The 11353-nt window shown below is 27.3% G+C and overlaps 2 protein-coding genes across 5 annotated transcripts; one reads left to right on the forward strand and one right to left on the reverse strand.

Annotated features, from left to right (window-relative positions):
• Positions 1 to 1577: 1577 nt before the first annotated feature.
• On the reverse strand, positions 1578 to 5814 carry LOC119682272 (ubiquitin-like-conjugating enzyme ATG10). 3 transcript variants are annotated; one of them, XM_038095670.1, is made up of 5 exons: positions 5734 to 5814; positions 4367 to 4495; positions 4167 to 4305; positions 2007 to 2358; positions 1578 to 1888 (listed from the first exon to the last, which is right to left on the reverse strand). In XM_038095670.1, the coding sequence occupies exons 3-5, from the start codon at positions 4260 to 4262 to the stop codon at positions 1617 to 1619; spliced, it is 720 nt and encodes a 239-aa protein (XP_037951598.1). In that variant the 5' UTR covers positions 4263 to 4305; positions 4367 to 4495; positions 5734 to 5814; the 3' UTR covers positions 1578 to 1616. The 3 variants fall into 3 exon arrangements, with proteins under 3 accessions (XP_037951598.1, XP_037951597.1, XP_037951599.1); XM_038095669.1 differs by having other exon boundaries at positions 5726 to 5814; XM_038095671.1 differs by having other exon boundaries at positions 4363 to 4495; positions 5726 to 5814.
• Positions 5815 to 8424: 2610 nt separating this feature from the next.
• LOC119684628 (DNA methyltransferase 1-associated protein 1-like) lies at positions 8425 to 10429 on the forward strand. Of its 2 annotated transcripts, none has more exons than XM_038098708.1 (7): positions 8425 to 8711; positions 8763 to 8866; positions 8942 to 9224; positions 9303 to 9675; positions 9740 to 9995; positions 10055 to 10209; positions 10264 to 10429. In XM_038098708.1, exons 1-7 carry the CDS (start codon positions 8611 to 8613, stop codon positions 10354 to 10356), a joined length of 1365 nt encoding a protein of 454 aa, XP_037954636.1. In that variant the 5' UTR covers positions 8425 to 8610; the 3' UTR covers positions 10357 to 10429. The 2 variants fall into 2 exon arrangements, with proteins under 2 accessions (XP_037954636.1, XP_037954637.1); XM_038098709.1 differs by having other exon boundaries at positions 8443 to 8711; positions 9303 to 9633.
• Positions 10430 to 11353: the final 924 nt, after the last annotated feature.

Raw genomic sequence — 11353 nt, forward strand, 5'->3', positions numbered from 1 at the left:
TATGTTTTGCTATTATAATCGCGTATAGTTCAAGAGAAAAACTTCATATTTAACAATTTTCGATTTTTTTTAATAGCAAATGGCTTTTTAATAATAAGGGTAAAGCAGATTTCATGGTCTATAGATAGATTTCGATGGTCTATTAATATCACATTAAAAGTACTTTTTATAGGAATTTTTTTTAATAATTTTAATAAATGTTATCAATATAAACTAATATTCAATTTGCAATAAAATTTATATATAATTTTAGTTTTAGTTTTAGTGATTGTTCCAAGTGTTATGGTACCATGGCACAGACACGCCTTATAATCTTATCTGCAATCATTTTGCTACAGTTACTCTTTGTATGATTCAAACAAATTTTAAAGTAATAATAATTAATATATCTAAATTTATTTAAAAATTCTTTATTACAGTGTCCAACAATAAATACTATGCTTTTCAAAATATTTAAAATTGAATGTGACGGAAATTCGAAGTTTGTAATAAATCTAAAATGCAGATTGAGAGCCATTAATAGAGATAAATCAGTAATCAATATGGATTTTGATATTGTTGACGTAATAGAAAATTTTTTTGTGAGTTATAAAATACACAAACTGAATACATATAATAATATATTTATTATTGTTCTTTGCACAGACACACGTTCAAGTTTGGCAAAAGAACTCGATGAATATATACCGCCCATTTTTGGTAAATATCACTGAGAATGCCTGCGACATTTTAGATAAAAGAAAAAGTCATTTCTATACGAGACTAGCATTCAATATTCTGAAGGAGTTCACAAACATTAACCATACATGTCCCTATAGAGTAATTGTATTAAATATTCTATATTTTGCTATTATAATAACAAGTTTATATACAGGATCACATATTCGTTAAAAATTTCTATGTGGATCAACGTTCGATACCTGTTTCACCACCCGCAGGCATATATAAGATTGTTACTCGTTTGTTTCAAAACAGTAGCTTTGAACATTTTTTCACTTTTATTTATTATATAGAAATCAGTAATGAAAAGTAAATTTTATAAACAATAATGCCGTGTTGTGTTAATAGTCATTGCATTTTTAACCAAAAAAAAAATATTTGTTACTTTTTACAATTCTAAAATAATGTATCTTATAGACAAAAATTAAACAAATCGGTTTTATTGCTGACTTTAAAGTTATTTTTAATTATTTACTCGTTAACTAAATTATCCATCAAATTAAATTTTTTATCGACGATCTTAAACTTAATAAGAGATGTGTTTTATTTCTAACGCTTTTGGATGTGTGCTATATATACATATAATACTTAAAGCAATTTTCAACACAAACGCATATAAATAGATATTAAAATTTTATATATATAATTTTTTATAAAAATCAAAAAATAATTAAATATTTAGCACAAATTACTAAGTGTAATTTTTTATTTGAAACAACATTTTTATAATTTTATGTGTTAAACAAACAGGCTAACCCCAGTAATAATCTAAAACATAACTTATTGGATTGAATTATATTTAACAATATATGCAATAAATAAAATTACAAATACAAAAAAATATTTTGAAATTAATTAATATTTTATAATTTATAATATATTAATGACACCATAAGTCATAACAATAAGCCATATTTATTATTCAGATATATTTGTAAATAAGGACCCATCAGAGAAATAAATGTGAGAACACGATTAGAACTTGAACCAGTTTGAGCTAAAATATCACTTGTCCGGCAAGGATGCAATGCAAAGTACGGTTTAAAAAGTACTGGATGTTCCATTTGTGTTAGAATTGACAACATATCGGCTCTTGTGCGGATCGTCTCATTTTCATCGTAACTACGAAACAAGCGCCAAGAATCTTGAAGTTCCAGGAAACTGCCATCTATGAAAGAAATAATATATTATATCTACAATAATATGTTATATATACAATAAATATATTAGATAATTGAATATGTTATATACAATAAAATTATTATTGTGATTTTAAAAATATTTACCACTTTTATATGCACGAAAATATAAGACCGGAACTTGATATGAAATGCTATAAACAATATGATATTCCATTTCTATAATTTCAGAGGTATCATCTTCGTTAGCTGTTTCAATAGCTATCGAATTAGTAGACTCTTTATTATGACATTCCATTTCTATAATTTCAGAGTTGTCATCTTCGTTAACTGTTTCATTATTTAACTGATTTGCAGTTTCTGATTTGGGCTCATTCGACTGATTTGCAGTTTCTGATTTGGCCTCATTTGACTGATTTGCAGTGTCTGATGGAGGTTGATTAATATTAATTGTTATTTTTTGTTTGTGTATTAAAAACGAGTTCCCTTCATTTTCATTCTAAAAGAAACATATTAAAGTAAAATTATTTAATAGAAAAAAATTAAGTTTCTATTTAAATAATGGAGCATGTTTTAATGGAAAAATTTTTAATTATCATTATATATCATAAGTTAGATCTATTATATTAATGAACTGTTTAAATAGCTCATATCAATTTTAGGATTATTTTTAATAACGAGTTTTTGGGGAGATATATAATGAATTTATTTAGGTATAAATTGGTTAATTTGAAAGTCCAGAGTTACCAACACTAACGTTTTACCAGGAAGAAATCCCCTTTTCATTAATAATATTATAAAAAATTATAAAGTAACTCTGTTTCGGAATGCATAATGCCAATTTAAAAGATAAGAGAATCTTAATAAAATTCACATTATAGTTCATCTTAATCTTAATTATAATTCACTCTAGTTCACTAATGCATACAAATTTTTATTTGCAGACAAAATTCGAAAAAATACGTATTTGCATTATAACAAATTATTTTCCAAAATCTTGCCAGTGTAGTTTCACAGAAACCCGGATTATAAGGTTCATAGTTTTTGTGTTTTTTCTGGATTATCAAGAGTATATTGTACTAGGAATCTTAAATGGATAGCCAAAACTTTCACTGCTTGATTATTTTATTCACAACGTGTCATAAAATTTTTAAATTGATTTGTTTTTAGTAATTAGCAAATCTCATATTACTTGATAGTATGTATTAGTAATTAATTGCTAGATAAATAAATGTTTGCTATAATTAATAATAAATGACACACAATGAACTACATCTATAGGTAACTTATTCAAAAATCGTATAAAAATTGATAGAAACATTTCAGACCTCATATAGGTAGGTGTTATATTAACAAAATTATTATGTATTGAAGGTGTTTATTAAATCTCTTTATATTAAAAACTTTGCTTTTTATATATTTTTAAAACAGTTATAAAATTTTTATTTTAACACCTATGCATATTTAATGCTGTAATTTACAGCAATTAATTTAATATTATAAATATTTTATTGCTTGCGTCATCGCATCGTTTTTGGAAAAATTATTTAATTAGCTTCTCACGGGAAATTGGGTCGCCGCAGATGAACATTTTCGGAATGGAAATTTACGGAATTTAATTTGTTAATAAATGATCATCAAATCTATTTTATAAATAAGAATGGTATATTAATAGTATAACTTTAATAAAGTATTAATTTTTAAATCGAAATTTAATTTTTAATTAAATAAATTTTTGAACTGACAATACTGCTAATTTTTGAGCTGATAAATATTTCCGAAGCGATCTTCGGAAACATCTGTTATTAGAAATTGATCCGTGACAAATTTAAACACCGAACCCAACATGCAGTAATTTTTCTGTACTTTGTCAAATTTTAGTCAATTTTCTAATATTGTTCATTTTTGTTATTTATTCCCAAACTACAGTTGCATTTATTCTGTTATTCTTAGAACCACCGCATAAACCACAGCTATATAAGTCACTTATATATAAGTTGTTATTTTTTTGCATATATGTATAAATATTATTGTTTGTAAAAAATATTACTGCAAATTTTTTAGATTGCTTACATTCTGCGAATCTATTTAAAAAGTTTTGCATTCAATCGAATTCTAGAGTCAGCCTGAGAATTCACTTAAATAAAAACCAAATTTTTTGTTTCTAAAAATTATTTCATGATATAAGTATTTGACATTAAAAAGTATATATATATATAAATCTCATAAAAATTTTAATTACATTTATTTATAACTATATATATACAGTAACAAATATTTAAACTGATTAAATATAATAATACTTACTTTTTTATACAAACTCCAAGTATCGTTTAACTTCTCCGAGATTTTCAAAAACTCATTACATTCGTCCAGAAATTCAGTCCAAGTCATTGTACACATTGTGAATAATTTAGTTATAGAAATAAATTGTTTTATAAATTATCTGAAATATATAAAACAAAAACTGCAAATTATAACAATATAATCTAATAGCGATTACCCACTACTGTTATTAAGGTTGCTATTTCTTCCCACCATAAGATAGAAATCACTTTACATTCAATTATGACTTGTCGTCCTAACACGTAACACTTTTTTGGTGTAGGTCAAATTAAAACCTATTTGTATAGTCCCTGAAAATAAAGTTTAAACCAATTAGGAGAGCTTTAGATACCATTGCGTAAGAAATAACATATTGGTCGTTCTTTTATAAGCGGAAAGGTTTTTGATCTCATTACCACCAAATTGGGCAAATTTTTTTTTATGGGCTCCTTTAAAGCTGGAGCAAAACTACTTCCAACTATATTTTTCTTAAGAGTATATCTAAAAAACTAATTTGACCACACAGAAAGTATTCGTATTACCGATTGAGTATTGTTAATTAATAGTTAATACGAATGGATTATAAATTGAAGAACAAGATGTTTCCAAAAATTTCTATTACGTTTTTATATATTATTAATAAAAACTTGAATACAAAAAAAAGTAACTAAAAGGCACACAACTTTGACGCTGAATAATATTGTTTAAGGACAAATTCACAAAGCCAGGCTCAGATCTTTGACGATTCGAATCATCTAAGGCATCGTTATATTTCTGAATATATAAAAAGCATAGCAGGACACACGTCAACATGTTCTTTATAAATTACAACTGTGGTTAAGTTATTATTACATCTCAGATTTGCAATACTGATTTATAAATATATTAATAAAATTGTTAGAGAAATAAATGCATAAATAAATTTATATTCGAGCGATCTTTTTCATTTTTTAATATTTTTGAAAATTAACTCTGTTGGCTTTCACACTTAACCAGACCAGACTGGCGTATCGGTCTACAGTTGAAAAGTGGGTTATGAGCAAAACAACGTGACACCGTCTATACGCTATAACAGCAGATGCCCTTTGAAGAAAGAATTCCCAAACGGTCTATTAAAGCTGGTTTAAATAAATTTTAGAATATACTAAAAATATTACTCGTGCATTTGTCGTATACCTATAGCAAGTTGGTTCAACCTATAAAGCGTTTAAATGCAGAATATATGTAGTCTCAATTGTAGGAGCACTAAAATTGAACATTAGCAACTCAAACAAAACACAAATGAAAAACATGAAACCTCTTTAAGAATATTTAAGCTGGAGTATAATATTAGCTTATATAAATTTAAAACATATTTCTTGTCACAGATTTCGACGCAATCACATATAATAAAAGATCTATATATGTAGCAGCTATCAACTTAATTATAAAGCTGTACAAACAATGTTATTTAAATGCCAATTTAGCAAAATGTTCACATATTTTAATAATAGGGTGAAACATTTATCAAATAAATTATTTATCAAACCAATCATACTCACAAACTCACAGTAGATTCTCACAACACGCTTAATATCTTATTATCAATTTCATATAGTAATTGCTTTAAATACTTATATATATTCTTATTTTTTTATATACATATTTAATATATATGTATATATAATTATTTACTATTAGAATGCAGATACCGACATTGTTTACAAACAATTCTCGATAAAACAAATAACATATGAATGACGTTCAAAAGAAATTGTAAATGACACATTAAGAAATGTCAAAAATGGCAGTGCTACCACACTGACAACTTTTGCAAAGAAACTACACTGCTTGTAACAGATGACAGAGTCAGCAAGAAGCACAAATATTTAACATTTGTACTAATACTAATAAAATAATTAAAATGCAAGATGTGTACGCAAAATATTATTGAAAACATTTTATGTGTTAGCACGAAAAAGACATCAGCGATCTCTCTACCTTTAGATCGATCGCTCTTCATATATACATATTTCCATGTCTTTAAGGCCTCTTCAACCCGTTTCTAACTATTATAGTGTACACCACGTATGAAATATCAATATTAATTTTAAAATATATACATAATTTATTAAGCTTTATAGCATTGACAGACGAGCGCACTAAATTATCATTAAGCAGCCTTAAATGATCATTTTAAAAATACCCTGGCAGACGGTATAAATTATCATTAAGAAGTTTATGTATGTTTTTTGTTATTGAAAAAGCAAGAGTTTTAAATTCAAAATGGATAAGAAAGGAAAATTAAAGAAACTTGCTTTAATTATATAAAAATATATAAAAAAAATATAAAATATATAAAAATATAACGAGTACTTATATTTACCAATGTTTCCAAATATGTCTTGTTTACATTTTGACAACCAAATAGCTTGCAATTTGTTCCATTTTTTATTTCGTTTCACTTGCATATGCAGCATTACCATTTCTAAAAACCTAAATGACGAATAAATTGGGTTAAATTCGGTCATTTAAAGACCATAAATGATCATTTAAAACTGCAAAATGAGCAAATAAATTATAATTTAGCCACTTAATGATAATATAGCTACCGTCTGTCAATGCTATTAAAATCAATCCAAAGCATACATATTGTTGATGAGAGTAAAAATAAATTTCCATATACTATGATATGTTTCTAATATCATTAACATAAATATATGATAAACATAAATGATCATATATTGATCATAATTTATAATTATATATACTTGATATATTAAAATTGACATTAGTGATCTTTAAATAATCCAATTCCAATCATAATTTTTTAATTATTATGATTTTGAATACTGTTACTTCAAATGAAACGAAACGGAAATTGAAACATGTCACTATCAGCTATTTAATAGGTCTGTTTCACGAGCTACTCGGAGTCAAACTCAAATAAAACACAAGTAAAGTACAAACTGCGAGCGTAATACAAATAAAGTGCTAATTTATGCTCTTTACACAGATTTTCATGGAACCACTTTGTGTAAAATCAGGTGAGAACTCCAGTACCGCGCAAATAAACAAAACTAAAATTTAAATTCATATCAAAATGGCTGATTCACACATCACACAAATTATACTTGAAAAGAATTTACGAGCACGGTTGCCACTTGAAAATTTTTTTCTGTACCAAAATTTGTTTAAAAAGGTACCATTTCTGTAAAAAAGGTCCAAAATTTTTCTATTGTCTTTTTATAAGAAAATACAATTTATATAAAATGTACAAAAAGTATAAAACAATACAATATCCACAATAAAGTTGGGTCGCCGAAAATGTACCATTTTTTGAACATGAGTACCAGAGTACCAAACGGAAAAAAAAGTACCAATTTTGGTACTAAAGTACCATAAGTGGCAACCGTGTTTACGAGTAAAGTGTGTGTAGCATTTCCAAATTTCGACAAGGATGCTACACTCTCTCAGATGCTCTCATTTACTCAAAAATTTGCTGGTGGAGCGCACTTGTGCATTATTATGAGTAGCTCGTGAAACAGACCTAATGTTATGAATACAAAATATGTCGTTTCCTTAATTCTGTTGTGTATTTCTTTGATAATAAACAAATTTATGAAAATATTTTCTTTTTCAAGCATGTTTAAAAATATATAGGTGACGACTGTCAATTGAATTCATTGATAACATTAATTAGTGAACAAATTTGTTATATATAAATCAATTACTATACTATATCTTAGCATTTAAATTTAACAAATTCATAATATCATTCGCTTATGTACACGGTTATATAACGCACTTAGTAAATTTTTGTGTGTATTTATCAATCGGATATAGCACTATTTATATCAGCAATAATTCTGACAGCAGAAACTGCAATCCTCAACAAAGCAATTTTTTAGCCTATATATTATTAAACATCTTATAAAATTTTTACAATGATACGACCTAATATACCAAATTTTATCTAAATTATCCCATTCGAAATTTTGGTAAATACCAACATTCGTTGGCATACCGTACTTACTATTTCCTTCAATTTACCATCAATTTACTCAAACTCGCACACGGCCTAAATATATAATAATATAATATATATAATGTTTAAAAAAATTTAGAAAAATTCACTTTTATTATTTAAGTAAAATGAGTCCTTAGTGTCATTTCTTAACAAAGAAACTAAGAAATTGAAATATTTTTATGAAAAAACCATATAAAAGTTTTATTCATTCTTCGTATTACATGCACAATCAGTGTTGATTAAAAGCTGCGGGATATAGAATCCAGCTGTCAAGCACCTAACATTTATTCTGACGTTTCGACCTTTTTTTGTTTGTAGCTGCAATTTCGCTTTGAATATTTATAATTAAAGTTTTAATATAATTACTCTGAAAATATAAATTAATTTTACATTTTGGTTGTGAAGTATTTATTCAACATGTCTGCAGATGTACGTGATATTTTGGATATTGAAAGAGCAAACACACCAGAACTAACTAGAGAAACATTTTTGGCCACCAAGAAAAGAAACTTCGAAAGGTACTTATAATTAGTTTAAACATAAATTTTATTAAAATTCTTTCTACGAAGAGTCAAAAATGCATCCAAACGTCCTGAGGGTATGCATCGTGAAGTTTTTGCTTTACTGTATAATGACAACAAGGATGGACCACCCCTACTGCCCGACAACACAGGTACTGTATTATTTTAAATAATGTTCATGAAGTTTATTGTTTATTTATAATATGAATATGTTAATATATATGCAGTTTGTGTTGACAACAGTTATAAGCAAGCTAAAGCACGTCTTGGTATGCGAAAAGTGCGTAAATGGGAATGGGCACCTTTTACAAATCCTGCGCGTACGGACAATGCAATATTTCATCATTGGAAACGTGTCGGTGAAAAGGAAAAAGAATATGTTTTTGCTAAATTTAACAAACATTTGGAGATTCCAAGCTATACAATGACAGACTATAATGCGCATTTGCGTACGAATACACAAAATTGGAATAAAGCGCAAACCGATCATTTATTCGATTTAGCTAAGCAGTAAGCATTATAATATTATAATATAACATAATATTATAATATTTTAAATATATAATAAAATTGAACAATTCATTTAAGGTTTGATTTACGATTTATTGTAATGGCTGATCGTTGGGACCGCGAACAACATGGTACGAAAACTGTTGAAGACTTAAAAGAACGGTATTATGAGGTTGTAGGGTTATTGACTAAAGCAAGAGGCCAACCAAGTGACAAGAAAACGTATGTTTATGATGGAGATCATGAGCGTCGGCGTAAAGATCAACTAAAAAAACTTTTTGATCGTACATTAATGCAAGTTGAGGAAGAGCAGATGCTACTGAATGAACTGAAGAAAATTGAAGCTCGTAAAAAAGAACGCGAACGCAAAACACAAGACTTGCAAAAACTCATTTCTCAAGCTGATCAAGTACGTACAAATATGTGGCAAATAGTAAATATTAATCACTTAGTACGATTAATGTAACCTTTAAAATTGGTTCATTATTTAATATAACACAATTTATTAAATTTAGAGTGACGCAGCTAGCAATACACCAAGCACACGTAAATACGAAAAGAAGTTGCACAAAAAGAAACTTCACCACCAACCGCGTCCATCAAAAGTTGATTCTGTTGTAAATGCCATAGAAGTTGGTACCAGCGGTATTAAATTTGCAGATCTGCGTGGGTCTGGAGTATCATTACGTTCCCAAAAGATGAAGTTGCCCGCAAATATAGGTCAGCGAAAAGTTAAAGCATTAGAACAATGTATGCAGGAATTTAAAGTTGGTAAGTAAAATATAGTATATTTTTTCGTATATCTTTTAATAAATGATTGCGTGTTTTAGATCCAGCTCCACCACCTACAGAAGATATTTGCAATTCTTTCAATGAAATGCGCTCAGATATGGTGTTACTTGGTGAATTGCGTACAGCTCTAAATACTTGCATTTATGAGATTGAAAGTCTCAAGCATCAATATGAGGCAGCATGTCCAGGAAAGGTAATTTCAGTTTATACTAATTTTAATTGTTACTAACTTTTGTGTTGCTTGTAGAGTTTAAGCATTCCACCAACTTTAAAACCACCAGTAACTGTAACTCCAGAAACTGCGGAAGCTAATAATTCAACCACAACGACAACTACCTAAAAGAAAATACAAATACCTAAATTGATACATAAATCAATTTTCAAATTAATTATTTAATATAAAAATAACGGAATAAGTGGAAATGAAATAAATTAAGATAAAAATAAATATTTAATATGATGGCATATATAATTTTTTTTAAATCAAATTATAAAATTTCACATATATACGCAAAACGAACTATACAAACCATGTTTCTAAGGTATTTGCTTTTATATTTATATTTAACAATTATGTATTCATTTTGATCATTTTAGGTTTATTATACATTTTCCAACAATACACAGAATTTTATAATAGCTTATGAATTTTATGCAAAACTTTAAGGACATTATGAAAAAGTAAAATCCCAACAACATTATCATCAAAATTTTAAAGGTTTGATAAAAATTAATCAAAATAATGTAATCATTTTAAAATATAAAATATTTTTACAAAAATTTGATTTTAATAAATTCCGTTTAATTCAATAATACAATATTGGTCCAACAATAATATTGAAATTGTTATTAAAAGATACATTTATCATCTGTAAAGAATTTTTGTGCAGTTATTCCTACGAAGGTAATGATGCATTTTTAAATTATTTATTTAATAAGATTATGGGTTTCAAGTCCTTTAAAAGGAGTACCTTCCCCTACATTCTGCAACTTACCAATAACAGATGGAAAGCACTTAGGTCATGTGCGACTTCCAGGTTAACATGGTCCACCTATAATAAAAATAAATCCTTGAATCTCATCAAAAGAGACCGCGTGAATACTGAAAGGCTTACTGCAGTTCTTACTAGTCATTGGTGTGTAGGAACTCACGCAGAGAAACTGCACATTCCCTATAACCCTCAGTGCAGAAGTTGTGGAAACCCGCAGGAGAAAGAAACAATAATACATTTTCTCTGTGAATGCCCGGCTTTAGCGTCCAGAAGATACATTGTGACCGAAAAGTTTTCGGAAATTCTCATTTAAAATTCGCGCGCTGTATATTTTTCGATATTTTA

This window comes from Teleopsis dalmanni, chromosome 2 (genome assembly GCF_002237135.1).
Source record: "Teleopsis dalmanni isolate 2A chromosome 2, ASM223713v2, whole genome shotgun sequence".
Classification (NCBI taxonomy): Eukaryota; Metazoa; Arthropoda; class Insecta; order Diptera; family Diopsidae; genus Teleopsis; species Teleopsis dalmanni.